This window comes from Mobula hypostoma, chromosome 1 (assembly GCF_963921235.1).
Source record: "Mobula hypostoma chromosome 1, sMobHyp1.1, whole genome shotgun sequence".
Taxonomy (NCBI): Eukaryota; Metazoa; Chordata; class Chondrichthyes; order Myliobatiformes; family Myliobatidae; genus Mobula; species Mobula hypostoma.
Genome location: NC_086097.1, coordinates 16,721,569 through 16,743,560, shown reverse-complemented (window position 1 = coordinate 16,743,560; position 21,992 = coordinate 16,721,569). Strand labels below are relative to the sequence as shown.

Sequence of the window (21,992 nt, the reverse complement as noted above, 5' to 3'; positions counted from 1 at the left end):
GAACATGTTTCTTGCCTCTAGCGTGTCCAATCCCTTAACAATCTTATATGTTTCAATCAGATCCCCTCTCATCCTTCTAAATTCCAGTGTATACAACCCCAGTGGCTCCAATCTTTCAACAAGTCCCTCCATCCCGGGAATTAACCTCGTGAACCTACACTGCACTCCCTCAATAGCTAGAATGTCCTTCCTCAAACTTGGTTCAGAGAAGACTAAAACAAAGATAAAACTCTCCTCATTCCACCCATCCCTTCTCAAATAAAGAAGAGAAAATGAGTGGATGTCATTATTAGATAATTTCCTACCTACTGTATATGTAGCGCAAAAAGACAAAGCGGTTGAAATACTTGGGCAATAAACGTGTAAGTGAGAGAGATACATTTAATGTTTAGTTAGGTCAGTGACCTTCAATTGGAACAATGGGGATCAACCTGAAATATTAGCACAATTTCTTTTTCCACAAATGCTGTCTGAGCTCCTGAATATTTCCATCATTTTCAGTAACAGAGGCATTTTGTTTTTTTCTTTGGAGTCCTGCAGTGAGGTTATCACTGCTGCCTGGTATGGTGAAACTAACAGAGAGACAAAGCTAAAGTCCGGTTCGTGGTTAAAACATACAGACATTTACACCTACCAGGTTGAAATGTTTTGTAGTATGGGCTGTAGGCAACATTCAGTCCTCCAAGTTTGACAATGACTTCATACCTTCCTGCTTTCCTCACGGTGAAGCTCACCTTCACCACATTATTATTCTGTGCCTGAAGGACTTCCTGTGTGACAGGGACATCTATCCCAAGTTCCATGTGCGAGATCTGAATCCGTAAGCCCACTGGGCGTTGTGCCGGGAATGGCTGCCCATTCTTGTAGAACAACTATACATGGAAATAAGAAGAATAATATTTTCACTGGGGAACTATTGTATTAATACTCCCCGTGATTGCATACATGCTGGGTGGCTAAAAGTAGTAAAAAGCCAAACAATAAGTAATATTTGCTACATTCAAATAAATTTATTAAGTCAAAAGTTTCAAAGACTCTTGTACAGTACAAATTAGTCTGGTTGGTGAATGTTCTAATTAAAACAAAATTTGTATCAAAGACTCCACCACCCAGGCGATGCCCTCTTCTTGCTATTACTCTCAGGCAGAAGGTACAGGAGCCTTAGATCACATCTACCAGCTTCAGGAACAGTTATTACCCTACAACCATCAAGCTCCTGAACCAATGGAATAACTTCACTCCTCACTACTCTGCACTGATACTACAACCTACAGACTCACTTTCAAGGACTCTCATTCTCAGTTTAATATTTATTTGCACAGTTTGGTTTCCTCTATAAAATTTATAAGGGAGAAAAAATGCAATAGAGTTTATTATAAACTATACATAAACAAAATTGGCTGTTTATGTATAGTCCTTCATAAATTCGAGGGTCCCACTATTAACTTTACACCATGAGAATGCAGTGAGCAAAACTGAACTGTTCCATGTGAGAGAAATAAGAGTGACAATGCATGTGGGCATCTCATTTTCTGGGGTTTGCAAGGCAACAAAAATGTTGCCTTGCAAACCCCATTCCTAAATGTTGAGAGTATTTGCAACATGAGGTACAGAGTGAGAGATTGAGAAGCAGGGAGCATTCCAATTCTTCTATATCTGCAAAACAGTCATATTTAATTATGCAAGTGAGTGTTTCATTGAGCCCACACCGTGAATTTTTGTTAAAATACAAATAATTGATCCAGCCCAGACTCCAATTCCTACCAATGTCCACATGCTTTAGATAGGGGTTCTCAACAATGAAAAGTAGATTGTCTCTGTCTACTCTCCTCAATCTGAAGATATTGAACCAAATGCTGTATGTTGCCTTACTCAAAGCCAACTTGTATCTATATTTCTGATTTTTCTCACTTGAAGAGATTGATACAAGACTGGGGTAAGCTTTAAAAGAGTCATAAACCTATTCCTCAAGTACTGGACTCCCTACTCATGGGAAAAGACTTAACATCCACCTTATCTATGCCTTTCATAATTTTAAACTTTTTAGATTTGCTCCTCATTTTCATACATTTCAATTTAGGTCTTTCCTACCTACTTAATATAGACCTTTCATAATGTTATACAGTTCAAAGTAAACAATTGCAGGTTATACAGTCTTCCCTCAATGTTATAAACTTCCAGTCCTAGTAACATTCTCATAAATTTCCTCTGCACCTTTTTACTAGCAATCACATTTTGCCTGTTACGTTGTAATCCAAAATACACACAGTTTTTGCATAATCACTCAGCTTTTATATCTTGTAGCTTTTCCAATGAAGGAATATATCCTATTTTTAATGATCTTTGTGACCTGGCCTGCCACAGAGACAGTAGAGAAACATTATAAGTTTGATCTGTTCTTCCGTTTATAGTATACTTCTTGTCTAATTGCACTCCCCTAATGTCCTATTTCTTAAAATCAGATTACAATTGATTTACATGCTTTGCTGCAGGGCTGTGCAAAGATATAAATTGCTATAAATTACAATAAATAGTGCTAAAGGAATAATGAGCTAGTGTTCATTAGTTTTATGAGTTCAATTTTACACATCTACATATCAAAATAATCTATACCTTCCTGCAGTCAATAGTTTTCCTCTTCACCATGAATCACAGATCACTTTGAATATCATTCAGCTGTCTTTATTGCAACTTGCATTCAAACTAAATCAGTAATACATATAGTGCCTATAAAAAGTATTCACCCCTCCTTGTAAGTTTTCCTGTTTTATTGCTTTACAACATTGAATTACAGTGGATTTAATTTGGCTTTTTTGACACTGATCAACAGAAAAAGACCCATGTCAAAGTGGAAACAGATCTCTACAAAGTGATATAGGTTAATTACAAATATAAAACACAAAATAATTGATTGCATTAAGTATTCACCCCCCCCCCACTTAATATGATCCACCAAATCATCACCGGTGCAGCCAACTGATTTTAGAAGTCACATAATCAGCTAATGGCGATCTGTTTTTGAAGACCTGTGTGCAGTCAAGGTGTTTCAACTAAGTGTAGTAAAAATAGACCTGTATCTGGAAGGTCCAACTGCTGATGCGTCAGTATCCTGGCAAAAATTATACCATGAAGACAAAAAAAAAACACTCCAAGCAACTCTGCGAAAAGGTTATTGAAAGTCAGGAGATGGGGAGGACTTCCGGGTCATCAAGGGAATGGCGGCGTAAGGAAAAGGTCTCTCGACAAAAAAGAAGGTAAACTGCCCCAAAATCGAATTTAGGCAAATACTTAATATTGCATAACTATATTAATAAAAGGGGCAAGGATGATGTCCAAGAACAAGAATAAAAAGTCCGCTTCGAAGGCTGATAAACATAAAGAGATGCAGCAAGGCGAAGGGCCTAGCTCCCCCACGGCAAGCCAGGACGGAGATAATGAGGGGGAATCGGTGACTCTGTCTTTGATTCTCGGAGAGATTCGCGAGTTCCGACAAGATAACAGCAAACAGCTGGAAGATATTAAAGGAGAAATAGTAAAAACTAACTCGCGGATAGATGAAGCCGAAGCGAGGATTGTTGGAATTGAAGAGAAGCTACAAAATGCCGAGGAAGTGATAGCAGAAATGCTGAAGCTACAAGACCAACTCCAGTGGAAACTAATAAATCAAGAAGGCCGCTCGAGAAGGGAAAATGTGAGGATCTACGGAGTTCCCGAAGGAACGGAAGGTAAACCCGGATTGATGATTCCCTTCGTGGAGAAGCTGCTTAGAGGGAACCTTGATATACCGGCCGCAAAAGACCTACAGATAGAAAGGGCTCACCGCGCGTTGGCACCACAGCCTCCGGCAGGCGCCCAGCCCAGATCGATTCTGATCAGATTTCTCAGTTACAGAACGAAGGAAGAGGTGCTTAAAAGAGCATGGCAAAAGAAAGGTTTCATGTGGAACAACTGTAAAATCAGTTTAGACCACGACTACGCACCGGGGATTCTTGCCAGACGGAAGGAATATACGGAAACACGGAGAGTCCTGAAGGAAAACAACATCAGATTCCAGACCCTGTATCCAGCTCGGCTGAGAGTCTTTTACGACGAAGGGACAAAAACTTACGCTACGGTGGAGGAGGCAACGTCGGACCTGGCGGACCGGGGACTGCCTATTAAAGTTATCACCCAACCAGAGTCGCTACTGGAGAGGATTCGGCAGAAGTCGTGGCAGTTAGTGGGGCGAGGACGCTCCACTCGAACCAGAGTGTCAAACTACAAGGAAAAGCTGCAAATATTCAGATGCGAATGTACAGAGAATACAGATTAATTAAGAGAAATGACTGAAAAGAGTAAATCGGACTTAAAAGTAAAATGAAAACTGGTAACTGAAAATAATCTAGGCGGAATAATTTGAATGATAGCAATATGGTCGAGACATAAATAGGAGAAAATTCTCTATGATTATTCAAACTGCTGAGGGCCCTCTAACACAGGGTGAAGATAGAGGTTATCCCTCTGAACTGAGGCGGGTCGGTGCTCAGGCCTCACTGTGGGAAGTCGGGGAAAATTTTCAAATGTTAGACATTCAGAAATGTCTAGGGTGTGGTTATATGTCTTGGTTTACTGTTGAGAAGGGATTGCTTACTGTTTGGTTAGAAAAGGAGAGTGCTTTTTTTCTACTAGAGAAAAATGCAAACTGAATTGGTAAAAATAATTTCCTATAATGTTAATGGGGTTTTGAATCCAATTAAAAGAAATAAGATTATGTCTAAATTGAAATAAGAGAGGGCACAAATAGCTTTCCTCCAGGAAACACATATGAGCCAATCTGAACATGGAAAATTAAAAAGAATGGGCTTTAAGCATGTATTTTATTCATCATATAAATTGAGTCACAAAAGAGGGGTAGCTACTTTAATATCAAGTACTCTTAATTATGAACATATTTCAGAGACTAGAGACAAAGAAGGACAGTTTGTAAAAATCACAGGAAGAATAGAAGGTACAGAAATAACATTGCTGAATGTTTATGCTCCTCCAGGTAGTGAATGGTCATTTTATAGACACATTTTTGACCTAATGGTCAGTTCTCGAGGGGTAGTAATTTGTGGAGGGGATTTTAATATTAGATTAAATCCTATAATAGATTCTTCAAGAATAGTTACTCAGAATAAACCTCTGACTCGGAAAGTGAATTCATTGATGGAGGAGTTGGGAATTATAGATGTCTGGAGGGAATTACACCCTACTAGTAAAGATTATACATATTACTCTTTCCCTCATTCAGCCTATTCAAGGATAGACTATTTCTTTATCTTTAATACAGATAGACTCAGGATAAAAAACTGTAATATTGCAACAATTGATCTGTCGGATCATAGCCCAGTCTCTATGTCTCTAATCCTGGAAAGGAAAATGAGGAAAACACTATGGAGGCTATACTCACATATACTTAATAACCCAAAAGTAATGGAGAGAGTAAGGGGAGAAATCAAAGAATATCTAGACCTTAATGACACGGGAGAAACATCACCAGTGATTTTATGGGATACATTGAAAGCTGTACTGAGAGGGAAAATTATTTCCATTACTACTCACATGAAAAAAATCAATGCACAAAAATTAGCAGACCTTCAAGGAAAATTAAAACAACTTCAAGTTGGAGATAGCAACAAAAGTAATTCAAATCGAAAACAGGAAATTAGGAAATTGCAAAGTGAAATTGATGATATTTATACGTTGGAAACTCAAAGAAATTTTCTTTACCTGAGACAAAAGAATTATGAAGTAGGAGGTAAATCAGCTAGATTATTAGCATATAAATTACGAAAACAACAAGCAGACAATACAATTCATAAAATAAAGAATCCAAAGACAAAGCTTGTGGAGAGTACAATAGGGAAAATTCAAGAGAGTTTTGAAACGTATTATCGAGAGCTGTACTCCCAACCCCGGGCCCCCATTGAGCCCTATATAGACAGTGTATTGAATTTTTTAGATCTACCTAAACTTACAGATTTACAAAATGAAAGTTTATTAGAACCAGTAACTGTCAAAGAACTGAACGTGGCCATCTCTAGGTTAAAGGCTGGAAAGTCCCCGGGTTCTGATGGGTTTACCTCAGAGTGGTACAAGTCCCTGAAGACACAGTTAGCCCCATTACTACTTAACACCTTTAATTGGATCTTGCAGAGAGGAGAAACTCCACCTTCCTGGAGAGAAGCGATTATTTCAGTTATTCCTAAAGAGGGTAAAGATAAACTAGAATGTGGCAATTATCGGCCAATTAGTGTTCTTAATTTAGATTACAAACTATTTACATCTATATTAGCGCGCAGATTGGAAAAGCTTTTACCTGGCCTAATCCATTTAGACCAGACTGGATTTATTCAACAAAGACAAACACAGGGCAACATAAGGAGAACTCTGCACATATTAGAACAGGTTAAAAAGAACGAGACAGAGACAATGGTAGTAGGATTGGACGCTGAGAAAGCTTTTGATTCGGTTAGTTGGGCATTCCTATACAGAGTGTTAGGAAGATTCGGCTTTCAAGAAAGGTTTATTAAAGTAATTCAGACTCTGTATGACAGCCCAACAGCCCGAATTAAGATAAATGGGGACCTCACTGACTCCATCATTTTAGAGAGAGGCACTAGACAGGGATGCCCAATTTCTCCTCTCCTTTTTGCGCTATATATTGAACCACTTGCCCAACTAATAAGACAGAGCGAAATCGTAAAAGGTATCAAGGTGGCAGGGATTGAACAGAAAGTGGCGTTATTCGCAGATAATGTTTTGGTCTATCTGAGTGAACCAGAAAAATCATTTATAGGATTGTTTACACTGTTGGATGACTTTGGGAAAATATCAGGTTATAAAATAAATGTAAAGAAAACGCAGGTTATGTCCCTAAATTATACACCATCCAAAAAAATTGCAGGATACATACGATCTTAAGTGGGAAGCTAAATCATTAAAATATTTAGGAATAACCCTGCCGAAGGATCTTTCAACACTGTCACAGGTAAATTATGGGCCATTAATCTCAGAGATAAAAGCAGATATGCATAGATGGAATCTTATCCCATTTTTAAGTTTAAATTCAAGGATAAATACTATAAAAATGAATATTCTTCCTCGGTTATTATATCTTTTCCGTACTGTACCAGTGGAGGTGGATGATAATCAATTCAGGGAATGGGACAAATGGATTTCCCGCTTCATTTGGCAAGGAAGGAAACCTAGAATTCGATATAACACCTTAGTTAGGGAAGGAAGGAGGAGGTATGGTTCTTCCTTGCCTGAGAAATTATTTTTATGCCTCACAGATAACCCCTCTGTTATATTGGTGTAATAGGGAATATAAGGCTAGATGGAAGGAAATAGAATTTGGATTAGTTGACAGTTTTCCTCTTCAGGCCTCAATAGCTGACAAAGGATTGATGGCCCAGTTGGAAAAATTTAATAATGCTTGGATAAATCTTACATTAAAAGTATGGCAGAAGGTGGTTAATTCATGTGGAATTAATAACATGTTAAAACTCTTTAGATGGTGTGCATATGATACCGAATTCCTTCCCAACAGAGGAGATAAAAGATTTGAGCTATGGATAAAGAAAGGTCTTACAACCTACCTCTCATTTATAGATAAAAGAGTATTACAAAGTTTCCAAATCCTGCAGGACAAACATGGCCTAGAACATAATGACTTTTTTAGGTACCTTCAAATACGAAACTATGTTAACCAGAGTTGTAGATATACAGACCTATCAACAGTAGAATTAGAATTTTTCAAGATTCTGAATTCGGCTTGCAGTTCAATATCTAGTAAATCAGTTTCTCGCCTATATAATGCACTCTCCCATGCTAAAAATGTAAATACACTGTATATTAAAGAGAAGTGGGAGAAAGAAGCGGGGTTGGTACTTTCAGAGGAGGCTTGGGGGAAAATCTGCAGCTTTCAATGGTCCTCGACTAATTCTTTGACTTGGAGAGAACATTGTTGGAAAAACATTATAAGATACTTCAAGACCCCATATCAGGAAAAATATAAAGATACAAATGTGATGTGTTGGAGAAGGTGCGGCTCCAAGGAGGCAAATCATTTTCATATTTTCTGGGATTGCCCTAAATTAAGTCTATTTTGGGAAGGTATTCATAGAACATTAGTTAAGGTACTTAGGTCCCAGATACCTCTGAACTTTGAGACGCTCTATTTGGGGCATGTATTGTTCCTTGAACAGAAGGAAGATATAAAGTTGCTGCAGGCCCTCTTAGCGGCAAGTAAGAAATCAATCACTAGAAAATGGCTAAATCCAATACCACCTACATTAGAAGATTGGTACGAAATTATCTTGGAAATATTTAAAATGGAAAAGTTGACCTACTCCCTGAGAACTCAAAAAGAAACATTTTATCAAATCTGGAATAAATGGATTGAATATATAACCCCAATGCGAGCAGACTTTAGATGACTCTCCTAATGATTTATATTGCTCTTCTCATCAACACAGTAATATTGCTAACGTAAGCACCCCTAGTCTAAATGTTTGTTATTTTTTTTTGGAAAATAGAGAATTAACACAAGTAAAGGGAAAGATTTGGGAAAGGGATAAAAAAAAATGAAAAAATTAAGTAAATAAGTACATAGGGATTGGATAATTATGTCTGCGGGCAGGAACAAGCACGAACAAATTGGGATATAAACACCTACAATGGTTGGTATATAGGCTTGTATGCAACATTTTGGACCAGTGGAAATGGTCCAGAAGGGTTGTATGGAAACTATTATTACCATTTTTCTTAACAACTAATTTCATTACTTAGCCTAATAGGTTAGATTTACCACAGTACATAATTATCTATTTAAATGTTTATTTTGCTTTTATATCATCTCAATGTGTACTTAAGAATGTATAAATAATTGTAGTTTTATACATATAAAAAAATGGAAAAGGTTATATGTGTGAAAAAAGTACATGATAATTGTGAACTCCTCATCCAAATAAAAATAAAATTTAAAAAAAAAGTCAGGAGATGGATACAAGAAAATTTTCAAGTCACTGAATATCCCTTGGAGTACATTTAAGTCATTCAGTTATGAAGATGGCACAGCTGTAAATCTGCCTAGAGCATGTCATCCTCAAAAATTGAATGACTGTGCAAGTGGACTAGCGAGGGAGGCCACCAAGAGACCTATGACAACTCTGGCATTTCAAGCTTCTGTAGCTGAACATGGAAGAGACTGCGCACGCAACTGTTGCTCCGGTGCTTCACCAGTTGCAGCTTTATGAGAGAATGGCAAAGAGAAAGCCATTGTTGAAAAAAAAACTCACATGAAATCTCAGCTAGAGTTTGTTAGAAGGCATGTGGGTGACTCTGACATCAGCTGGAAAAATGTTCTATGGTCTGATGAAAACAAAATTGAGCTTTTTGGCCATCAGACTAAACATGATGTTTAGTGTAAGCCGTACACCGCACATCAAAAACACATCATCCCTACTGTGAAGCATGGTCATGACTACATCATGCTGTGGGGATGCTTCACTGCAGTAGGCCCTGGAGGCTTGTGAAGGTAAAGGGTAAAATAAATGCAGGGAAATACAGGAAAATCCTGGAGGAAAACCTGATGCAATCTGCAAGAGAAATGCAACTTGGGAGATTTGTTTTCCAGCAAGACACTGACCCCAGGGATAAAGCCAAAGCTACACAGGAATGGCTTAGAAGCAACAAAATTAATGTCCTGGAGTGGCCAAGTCAGAGTCCAGACTTAAATCCAATTGAGAAGTTGTAGCTGGACTTGAAAAGGGATGTTCACTCACAATACCCATGCAATCTGACAGAGCTTGAGCAACTTTGAAGAGAAGAATGGGGAAAATTGCAGTGTCCAGATGTGCAAAGCTGATAGAGACCTATCCACACAGATTGAAGTCTATAATGGCTGCCAGAGGTGCATCTACTAAATACTGTTGATGAGGGTATATACTTATGCAATCCATTATTCTGTATTTTATGTTTGTAAGCAATTTAGATCACTTTGTAGAGATTGGTTTTCACTTTGACACAAAAGAGTCTTTTTCTGTTAATCGGTGTCAAAAAAGCCAAATTAAATCCACTGTGATTCAATGTTGTCAAACAATAAAACACGAAAACTTCTGGGGGGGGGGGGTGAATACTTTTGATAGGCACTATAATTCACAAAGTGAAAGATTAAAAATCCTCTTCTTTCATACCATTTGGCTGTCAGAGTCTCTGAATCAAAGTTTTGGGAAATAGTTCCAGTTAAAAAGTAAGACTAATGTCTCAAAGTTCCCCTCCAAGACATGCAGAAAATTTTGCTTAGAAATATATGTCACTATGTCGAAAGTCTGTCTATCTTCCTACCTCATAGGATAGCAGGAATACTACTATACCAACTTCAGAAATTCAAGAAAGCAGCTCAAACAGAAGGTTTACTTGAATACTCACATTTGACCCAGAAGTCTGTGTAAATATAGTCACTTTAAAAGGATTACTTTTTACAAATTGTTAAAATGAGGCCAAGCCTGCCCCTTCCAGTAGTTCACGTGTACAGGTATATTAACAACCATTGTTATGTTGGATCTTGTTGTGCAACTTTATCTGTTTAATTATGTGAAATTCTTTGAAACATTTTGAAAGGTGCCTCAGACTGATGAAAAACATCTTCAATAGATCCAGCTTCACAAATAATCTATATTTAAGACACCTTACATCAAAATCTTACATATGTGGGCAAGCGTTTGCTTACAAGGTCTTATGGATATATTTATGCAACCGCAGCTCACCATTATAATACCAAACTTCACATTTATAGTAAAACTGCCTACTTACAGCCAGCTTTAATTACACCCCTCAAATATACAATAAATTGAGTTTTTCAATTCTTTTGAAAGTAAAGAGATTTAAAATATTTTTACACACATGTACTCTGAAGGTCAAGATACGCCCTACTTCCTGAGGGTCCTTCCAATCCCAGGTAACTAGGCATGACCTTGGATCCAGGTAGTTCCCACGGACATAGTCGTAAATGGTACGGTTCCCCTGCCTTCCTCTGTTGTCATTTTGAAGAAAATTAATTACCCGTGCCACGAGCTCGTAAATAAACTTCACAGTAAAGAAGAAAGCTATGATGGAAACTGCAATTCCACCTGTACAAGGATAGAAAAATCATATACTGAGTTGATGCCAGGTCTTAGACCATTCTCATCAGTCACACTACTCCACTTAATTACTTTCACTGTAACTTATTCCCTTTTACACACATGACAACTTCCCAAGATTCCCCTGTCAACCATGTTTACAAGGTGAAATTTAAGAGCACATCTTTGGCAAGTGAGGGGAAACCAGAGTACTTGGAGGAAGCCCATGGAATTCCAGGGAGAATGTAGAAACTGCCCTCAAACAACATCAACAGTGTGATCTGCAGTGAAACTGTTAACTTCACCAATCCAAAATCACCAATTCTTACTTGCAAAATCACAGTTTTTTTTTATTATTAATCCCTTTTCCCATGAAATCGTGCTATTTAAAAGGCTAAGATTCATCTTGCATTCTTGGGCCTCAGACTTGTGATCTCTTAGGAGCTCAAATACAACCCTTCTCATTTGCTTTGACTGTAACCAAGTTAGAAAATAGTGAAAACACTCAGCAGGTCAAATAGCAACTGTGGAGAGAGAAGCAGAGCTAACACCTCTGAATTGTTGAATTTCTCCAGCATCTTCTGCTTGTAATTTTTTAACATTCACTGTTTTGTGTTTGCTTTTAGGTTGCCTCAAATGCCTTGCCTACTGAGGTCAATCATTTTCAGCTTCCGAGCTCCAGGAACATTTCAGTCTGCTGCTAAACTCTGCCACATTTCAAAGTCTGCTGCACAGTGCTACACTGGGAAAGACATCCACTCTTAAAGAGAGAAGACGTTTACTTTAACTTCAGCCTGCTGGAACAGGAGTGGGCACTGAGATGCATTCCCAAAGTGATTCTCAAAATACAGTCTGCATTTTTGCAGCATTTCTCCTCACAGATTACCCTTCATTTTCCTCCCCTGCATGCAACTTACTTGGGTCCTCTTCATTACCTGGGCACACAGTTTTCTGTCCCTCCCATCATCACAGCATCCATTCATTTCAAAGCATATTCCCCAGCAGTTGGAAATGTTATTTGCATTGTAGTACGTCCCCTCAGATGCCAGATTCAGGTTCTACATTTGTTGGGCTGATTGCCAACAGCTGTAAGAACTTGTAACACATCAATACTGCAGCATTGTCAGCTTCAGGGTAGTGTTACACGGGGAAGCCTGACAACGCCATTCTGTTATCCTTTGTAAATGATGCTCTCATTTTTATATGACTTTTATGAACAGCATTACAGCAACTCAAAACTTTCTTTTAATAGGCATTTATGGAAGTTCTGGCCTAGGATGTCCTCTGACAGCTCTATGCCAGTTAGGTTTTTGAGCTAAGGGCAAGCAAAGTCAATTTACTCAGAAAACATCTCTCAAATAAAGAAGCCAAAAAACTTTTTTTTTTTAAAAAGCTGGGAATTGAAGGATACTTGTTTCAAAGAATGTACAGAAAATTTTTCATCACCATGCATGGATTTTCAAAGGCTTCTTTTGTACACTGAGTGTTTGTCAGTCTTTCTTTATGATTAGTTTTCATAAATTCTATTGTATTTCTTTATTTTCCTGTAAATTCCTGCAAGAAAATTTATCTCAGGATTGTATATGGTGACATATATGTGATAATAAATTTGCTCTGACTTTTGATTGACAAACGTCTTTAAAAGGTATACATCATATCAAAGAGCTCAACTGCTCATTTTTAGAAACCTATGAAAGGAATTCAAAGTATACTCACCAATGACGACAATCATCAGGTCTCTTCTTACAGTGCAAAGTATGACACTAGAGGTAAAAAATACTGCTCCCACTGTGGGAAAGAGTTGAAATTAAGGACACACATTCTTCCCTAAACTGAGGAAAAAGAAGATGTAATGGTCGGAATATTTTAAATGAATGTCTAAATTTTCACATACCCATAGACCACTTTTCAGCTCTGCACCTCTGGCTAAGTTGTAAACAAACTTAACCTTGTGCTCCCACTCTAGAAGTCCCCTTGAAAGCTGGAGGACCTTCCTACCAAACTTGTAGTAACCACCACAGAAGTCGTCCCAGTCTGAGAGCTATTTGTGACTTGCTGCCAAGCTTGACCAGATCATTTAGATTGCCGTACCCTAGTGATTTCAACCTGTATGAAGACAAGGAATTGGAAAGCTGATACAATGTCAAGCATAAACTGCCTAACTACTTATTTCTAAATGAAACCAATTTAAAAGCATCTAGTGAGAGCAAAGAGGATAAGTGCAACCCAGCCATATCAAAAGCCAATTAATTTATTAGAATGCAAACTATTTTGTATCTTCACAGCTTCTTATACACTGGTGATCAGATTAGGTACAACACTCCAACTGTGGTCTAACCATGCTGCAGTTTTGGATTGCAGTTAGTTTTGGTGTGCTTAAATGTCACTGTATTTACTTCTACTTGCATATTCACCTCAAAACAAAACTGTCGTAAAATTGCTCAAAAGTGCAGAAGACCGTTACTGAATTTACCACTCATAAGGAATTGCTAAAATTCACCACAGATGCCAATGCTTTGCTGTGTGAGTGTTTAATACAGTAGCACACTCCCATTGGCAGATAGAGCAACAGTAAATACATCTACAGAGAGAGATCCCAGACTTTCAGAAGTGACGATGAAGTGAATAAAACACAGGCAAATTGAACATTTTGTTTCGGGGTGGTGGGAGGAGACTAACCTGGACCTCCAAAAGAACACCCTCACAGGAGGCAGCTTGAATTGTCCCCTCCAGAAGAAAATGTTCTAACACAATAGAGCAACGTTGCAATAAATTTTATATATGATATGTCATATCAAACAAGGTATGTTAAAGGATTGCAGACCACTAAAAACAGTTCTTTTTCAATGGCCATACTTTTGCCATGGGAGGGAAGACAGACAAAAGACAGAAACACACTGCCCCAATTCAAAAAAATCCCTTCCTTTGCCACCCTCTCAACCTTTACTACACTATTAATTACTGTTTCCAACCCTTGTATAAGAGGCTAAACATTGGATACTATCATTCCCCTTTTGTCATTATGATGAAAACAGTGAGAACTTAAGAAAGTTACTGCTTGGCTGCGATGGGTCCCACCTGAAGGCAGCACCTCATCAGGTGAAGAAGATCCCTCAATTTACGCTGACAGGCCATTCCTCAAGCAGAGACCATACAAAGTCCACCACAAATTTCATTATAATGATTACATCCCTGTTCAGTAAATTGGCAGAATAGCTGTGTTATTATCTTATTTTCTTTTATTTAGAGAGACAGTGCAGAACAGACCCTTCCAGCCCATCGAGCTGCATCGCCCTAGTAACCACGCATGTTTCTGTGACAGGAAACCGCAGCATCCAGAGGAAATCACCCCGCCATGTAGAGAACATACAAACTCATGCAGATGGCACCGGATTTGAACTCCAAACCCTGACGCTTTGAGCTGTAATAGCATTGCACTAACCACTACACTATCTGTGCTGTTACATCAACATGAAGATATTTTTAGGTCAATATACGTGGTGCTCTCTTCTTATTTGTCTTCACAGGGTGTGATGTGAGGGCCCCATAGTTTTACCTTCCCCATCCCCTGTCCCCTTCACCAACATATCTCCCCTTCCAGAATAGCAGAACACAGACCAGGAAAAACAGGAACAGATATAGCAGACAATGTTCTGTAGTGAACCTGGTGAGCTTAAAGGGAGGAAATGGAGTCCAGTGGCTTTAAAGGCAGTGTAGAAATTGGGGCTTAATGGTGCAGGTGGGAAGAGGTCAGGGAGGATGATAGTGATGATTAAGGTGATGATGATGGTGATGAAGATGATGATGAAGATCACCAGGGACTGCACATGTGCAAAGAAATCAATAGGTGAGAGGGACATGCTAATGGCACTCCTGCAAAAGTTCACTTATCTGGAATTACGGATTTTGAAAATCTGAGCCTGCAGATTATGTTGCTTATCATACAGGTTCAAGCAAAGCCTGCTAAATCTGAGAAATCTCTGGGAATAGAGTTCGAAGAATGGACACGTCTAGATCTCCTGCCCAGGTGCTCAAGTCTCTCTCAGTGGCTACCACATCATCCTTGAAACCTCCGATGGTGGAGTTCTGCATTACTGTCACTGCTAGGGCACCTAATGCAAAAGTAGCTCAAGAGTGAAGTGCTGCATCGAGCATTCTTCATGGACTTTGGAAGGTGAATGAACTACTTGCAGTCAATTTCAGAGTTGCCAAGTCAGGTCTCCCAATGTCTGCAGAGTGTCCTTTAACTAATAATTAAACAACTCTAATGGACTATGCAAAAAGAAAAGTTCTTTTGTGAAGCCTTGACCTTCAATGTATGCCACTCAGGCTGAAACTCACACTGCAGGGCAAATTACTTCATTACACGTGCAGTGATGAATTTCATGTGGAAATGATCATCAACAAGATTAACAATGGGTAAAATGATCTTGAAGTATATAAGATAGAAAGGAAAAGCAGTGTTTTGTATAGGCTCAACATAACTTCTATACTTGTGTACCAAAGTGCCTCTTTTTATGAGCACCTTGACATTATATGTATTGCTAACAACTCTCAGTTTGCCTTGCTACATTCAAGCATTTGTGCACATACTTGCACCCGGACCTTCTGTCACACTCCCCTGATCCCACATTCTTAGCAATTGGTACCCGGCAGTCTATCCCGAACAAGTCTATGCCATTCCCGGTGTGAGTACATACATCTCTAAGAATCTTCACCAATAATTTCCCTGACACTGATAAAAGACTCGCCGGCCTAGAACTTCATGACTTGGTTCTATTGCCCTTCTTAGACAAAGGAATAACACTAGCAATTCTCCAGTCTTCTGGGTTCTCACTTGTGACAAAAAAGATCCCTAACAAGCCCCTGGCAATCTTCTCTCTTGCCTCCCTCAATAACGTGGGATATATCCCATCAGATCCCGGGGACTCATTCAGCTTAGTGTTCTTCAAGAATCCAAATACCTCATCAATATCATCCTGTCCTAGAATTTTAGCATACTCCATAATCTCACTATCTTCCATGTGCTTCGTTTTCATGCATCTCAATGCAAAGTACTTGATTAGTAGCTCACTCATTTTCTCCAGCTCCATGTATAAATACCTTCTTTGTCCTCAAGTGTACGACCCTTTCTCTATATACCCCCTTTAAAAGTTAGCATAAAATGCTCATCTGAAAAAAGACAATCAGGAACATTAACTCTGTTTCTTTCACACACACACCAGCTAACCTGCTGAGTATTTTCAGTTTAGTTTATTTTTATTTCAGATTCCCAGCATCTGCAATGGTTTGCTTTATGATTACAGTGTGAATGCTTTTCCTGAAAAGATATTGCATACAATCGGGCAATCTGTGTGCCACTAAATATATTTCACCCTCTGTAACTAGAAACAACCTGGGAACATTTCATTGTTGATTATTGTGCTCTCCCTGCTCTGACGGCTTAGCATTTAAGCCAAATCTCATTGGTTTAAGATTTCCTGTTATCACAACATCTACATTTGAAATATTTCACCTACTAAAAATATCAAGGGACATGAAATCACAGGTGAATGGTGGAATTTAAGGAAATCATGTGCATAAGTTCTAAAAATATCAGAAAATTCGAATTCAATGAGTCTAAAACTTGTCCATTTTTAAACAACACACATCAAAGTTGCTGGTGAATGCAGCAGGCCAAGCAGCATCTGTAGGAAGAGGTGCAGTCGACGTTTCAGGCCGAGACCCTTCGTCAGGACTAACTGAAGGAAGAGTGAGTAAGGGATTTGAAAGTTGGGGGGGGGGAGGGGGAGATCCAAAATGATAGGAGAAGACAGGAGGGGGAGGGATGGAGCCAAGAGCTGGACAGGTGATAGGCAAAAGGGGATACGAGAGGATCATGGGACAGGAGGTCCGGGAAGAAAGACAAGGGGCGGGGGGACCCAGAGGATGGGCAAGAGGTATATTCAGAGGGACAGAGGGAGAAAAAGGAGAGTGAGAGAAAGAATGTGTGCATAAAAATAAATAACAGATGGGGTACGAGGGGGAGGTGGGGCCTTAGCGGAAGTTAGAGAAGTCGATGTTCATGCCATCAGGTTGGAGGCTACCCAGACGGAATATAAGGTGTTGTTCCTCCAACCTGAGCGTGGCTTCATCTTTACAGTAGAGGAGGCCATGGATAGACATGTCAGAATGGGAATGGGATGTGGAATTAAAATGTGTGGCCACTGGGAGATCCTGCCCCTCTGAGTATACCTCTTGCTCATCCTCTGGGTCCCCCCCCCCTTGTCTTTCTTCCCGGACCTCCTGTCCCATGATCCTCTCGTATCCCCTTTTGCCTATCACCTGTCCAGCTCTTGGCTCCATCCCTCCCCCTCCTGTCTTCTCCTATCATTTTGGATCTCCCCTCCCCCCCCCAACTTTCAAATCCCTTACTCACTCTTCCTTCAGTTAGTCCTGACGAAGGGTCTCGGCCTGAAACGTCGACTGCACCTCTTCCTATAGATGATGCTTGGCCTGCTGTGTTCACCAGCAACTTTGATGTGTGTTGCTTGAATTTCCAGCATCTGCAGAATTCCTGTTGTTTCCATTTTTAAACACTTCTATTTTAGTCAAGATTCTCTCACCTAGACAGAAAGGATCAAGGGTAATAAATCATCTCACTGTCACATTCGGTTGCTTCTTGCTTCTACTTTCATTGACAGAGCTTGCAAAATTGCTTTTCATTTTGCAGACATTCATCTGCTACCACTGCTCTTAATTTGGCAATATCTTCATATATGCAGACTGTGAATATAATTTGCTCCCAAGATTCTAAATTTTATTTACAGATGCCCAGGAACCATATATTCAGAGAGTCCATGTGAAATCACCACTTTGAAAAAAAGATCTTATTAAAATGTGTGTTTCAGTTACAGTAGTCAGAATCATCATGCATGAAAACAAGCACTTCCGACTATTGAGCCCTCAACATCCATCAAACAGCTTTTTACACCAGGGTCTCCAAATCCTTATGTATGCCATGGATGCCTACCATTATCCAAGGGGTCTATAGACTCGAGTTTGGGACTACTGTTTTAAACAAATTCCATTTCATTCTCTATCATCTTCCCCAGATTCTACCACACAACTACACACCAAGGGAAATTTACAGTGGCCCATCAACCTACTAACAAGTACATCTTTGAGATGTGGGAGGAAACTGATGTGCTCAGAGAGACGGTGCAGATTCTCTCCTGATAGCACCTGAGGTCAGCTTTGAACTTGGGTCTCTGTTGCTGCAAGGCAGTGTCTCATTAGCCATATCACTGTAAAACACATCTAAGTTGCTGGTGAACGCAGCAGGCCAGGCAGCATCTCTAGGAAGAGGTACAGTCGACGTTTCAGGCCGAGACCCTTCATCACGAGGGTCTCGGCCCGTAACATCAACTGCACCTCTTCCTAGAGATGCTGCCTGGCCTGCTGCGTTCACCAGCAACTTTGATGAGTGTTGCTTGAATTTCCAGCATCTGCAGATTTCCTCATGTTTGAGCCATATTACTGTATTTGGATTGTCGATTATTGGCTGCGATGGTAGTTTGTGGCATGTTACATTTGTTTTATAAATAGCAAACAACCCACTTAAATTCATTTCCTTGGCCTAGATCCACTATGAGCAGTGCCACATGAAAAATCTGTTGAAACTTAAAATAAAAAGACTGAAAATTAGGTGCGAGGTAATTGCTCCAACAAGCACTTAGACATCAAACTGAATGCACTCCTTCTCTACTGTATCCACTGCACCTGAAACACAGCACAGGACTATTTCCCAAATGTCTCAATATACAAAAACATAAATTACGACGAAAGGTAGGCCTTCAGATTCTTGAAGCAGCTCTGCTATAACTCTGCATTTCCAGCTACTGTAGTAACCTTTCACGTCCTTGTTTATCCAGAAGCTATTTACCTCTCCCTTAGTTTTGAAATACACTGGTTTCACTCCCCTTGGAAGAAGAGAGCTCCAAATACAATAGAGGTGTATAAGATGATGAGAGGCATTGATCGCGTGGATTGTCAGAGGCTTTTTCCCCGGGGTGAAATGGCTAACACAAGAGGGCACAGTTTTAAGGTGCTTGTAGTAGGTTCAGAGGAGATGTCAGGGGTAAGCTTTTTACGCAGAGAGTTGTGAGTGCGTGGAATGGGCTGCCGGCGACGGTGGTGGAGGCTGATATGATAGGGTCTTTTAAGAGACTCCTGGACAGGTACATGGAGCTTAGAAAAATAGAAGACTATGGGAAACCCTAAGTAATTTCTAAGTTAAGGACATGTTCGGCACAGCTTTGTGGGCCGAAGGGCCTGTATTGTGCTGTAGGTTTTCTATGATTCTATGTTACTCAAAGAAATCACTAATTTATTTGACATGTATGCAAACTGCTTTTAAACAGTGACTCCTAGGTCTGGAATCTTCTGAAAAAGAAAACATCAATCAAGACTTCTCAGGATCTTGTGTTTCAAATAAATTCCCTCTCACTGTTCTCCATTCCAGCAGATACATGTCTAGACCCTCTATTCTATAGTCAGAAGACAACCCATCCATTTTAAGTAAACCTTCTCCAACAGTGAGAAGTTGGAAGGTGATAGATAGAAGAGGTTATCACCGTCCAGACTCTCCCATTCCTCCTTCCCTACTCTCTCATCCTCCCCCTCACCTGGTGTCACCTATCACCATCCGGCTTGTACTTTTCCCCCTTCTCACCCACTTGCTTATTCTAGCTTCTCTGCCCTGCTCTCCCACAACACCCCCCACCCCCAATAAAGGGTCTTGGCTTGAAAATTGGTCATTTATTCCCCTTCATAGAAGCTGCCTGACCTGCTGAACTCCTCCAGAGCTTGTGCCTGTTGCTCAAATTTGGCACAACATTATGGGCCGAAGGGCCTGTACTGTGCTGTACTCTTCTACGTTCCATTTCCAACATCTGCAGAACCTCATGACCAAATTTTGTTTATACTTCTTGCTGATTGCCATTTGGGATACATAGTTAACGTAATTTCTAGCACTCATTCCCAGTTAGCCTGTTTTTTCCAGTTATACCAGCATCATATGTTCAAGAAAGGAAATAAGTTCAACAATGTAATTTTCTTTTAAAACATACACATAATAATAAAGTTTTAAACCCTGTGTACACAGCTACTCTCGAGGGCTCTTCTTTACCAGCTGGTATTAGGCTGCTTTTAACTCCCGAGTCACACAGTCGCCCAAGGAATTTCCCTTCAGAACGGACTGAATATTAGCAAACTTCTAATCTCTGCACATCTGTAAATAAAACAAAAGAAAAGACTAAGTTGTCTGTTCTCGGAATAACCAGATCACTGATAGTACATAAAACAGCTTTCTGAAGGGATAAGGATTCATATTATAACAATGGTAAGTGAAGTTAATGCACATAGAGTAAATGAAGTATAAAAATCCTGAAGTAAATAACAAAAATAATCACAATAAATGCTAGAAGGGTAAAAAAGATGCTGGAAACAGAAAACAGGCCCAGAGTATCTGTAAAGACAGGGGAAAAATGATATTTAATTAAAATCAAATAAATTGCAAACATTGGAAATAAGAAATAAAAACAGAAAATGTGGAAAGGATTCAGCAGGTCAGAAAGCATCTGTGAAAGAAATGGAGTTGACATCTTGGATTCAAGTCCTTTGTCAAAGTTGGGAAAGAGAGAAAACAGGTATTTTCCAGTTGCAGAGAAGATAGGAGATAGAAAAGTAAGAACCAAAGTGAGTATCGATGATAGGGTGATGCCAAATGGGTTAATGTGATAGATGACGCATAATCTGCATTTTCTTTTATCTGTGCTAGGTTTTCAGACAGTAGGACTGTGAGCAATCCTAACATATAAGCCTATGAAGTCAGACTATAGACATGAAGAAAGAAAAAGTGTCAAAAATTACAGATATACAATCATAAATGACCATTTCATTTATTTAGAGATACAGCATGGAACAGGTCCCTCCATCCCAACGAGCCACACCGCACTGCAACCCACCTATTTAACAGTAACCTAATCACAGGAAAATTTACAATGACCAATAAACCCACTAACCAGTACATCATTGAACCGTGGTAGGAAACCAGACACACAGGGGAAACCAACACGGTCACAGGGAAAGAACATACAAACACTTCACAGATGGTGCTGGAATTGAGCTCAGAACTCCAACACCTTGACCTGCAATAGCATCACGCTAATCGCTATGCTATCATGGCGCCCACAGAAAGGAATAGTCAACATCATAATTATGTGCCATTTTGTATGACTTAGGCAATCGTGATCTCATGACCACGATTGTTCTTGGCAAATCTTCCTGCAGAAGTGATTTGTCGTTGCATTTCTTCTGGGCAGTGTCTTTACAAGATGGGTGACACCAGCCATTATCAATACTCTTCAGAGATTGTCTGTCTGACATCAGTGGTTGCATAACCTGGACTTGTGATATCCACCACCTGCTCCCATAGCTTCACATGACCCTGATCAGGGGCTTAAGCAGGTGCGACATCTTGCCCAAGGGTGACCTGCAGGCTAGCGGAGGGAAGGAGCACCTTACGCCTCCTTCTGCTCCCATAGCTTCACATGACCCTGATCAGGGGCTTAAGCAGGTGCGACATCTTGCCCAAGGGTGACCTGCAGGCTAGCGGAGGGAAGGAGCACCTTACGCCTCCTTTGGCGGAGACGCATCGCCACCCCGCCACCCAAAAGAAATAGTAAATTACCTAAAGTTGAAGAATTCATCATCACTGATGCAACATTCCTTAAGCTTGCGTTGAGCCTCACTACCAGTGTAGGAATCCAGAGACAGATAGGTTAGAGTAGATCTGGGATGGAG

General features: G+C 39.8%; 1 protein-coding gene across 10 annotated transcripts in view; it reads right to left on the bottom strand.

Moving 5' to 3' along the window:
• arel1 (apoptosis resistant E3 ubiquitin protein ligase 1) overlaps positions 1-21,992 on the bottom strand; it is a 98,835-nt gene that overhangs the window by 60,775 nt on the left and 16,068 nt on the right. For 2 of the 10 annotated variants that reach the window (XR_010017428.1, XM_063043984.1), the window contains exons 2-6: positions 20,258-20,418; positions 13,042-13,253; positions 12,864-12,935; positions 10,930-11,156; positions 635-872 (exon numbers count right to left, since the gene is read on the bottom strand). Coding sequence is in view for 9 of the 10 variants with exons in the window: in XM_063043984.1 (XP_062900054.1) it covers positions 635-872; positions 10,930-11,156; positions 12,864-12,935; positions 13,042-13,045 (541 nt within the window). In the remaining variant the exon portion in view is untranslated. Of the gene's footprint in view, positions 1-634; positions 873-10,929; positions 11,157-12,863; positions 12,980-13,041; positions 13,254-17,565; positions 17,753-20,257; positions 20,419-21,992 lie in introns of all 10 variants that reach the window. The other 8 variants (XM_063043993.1, XM_063044008.1, XM_063044029.1 and 5 more) reach the window with 8 other exon arrangements.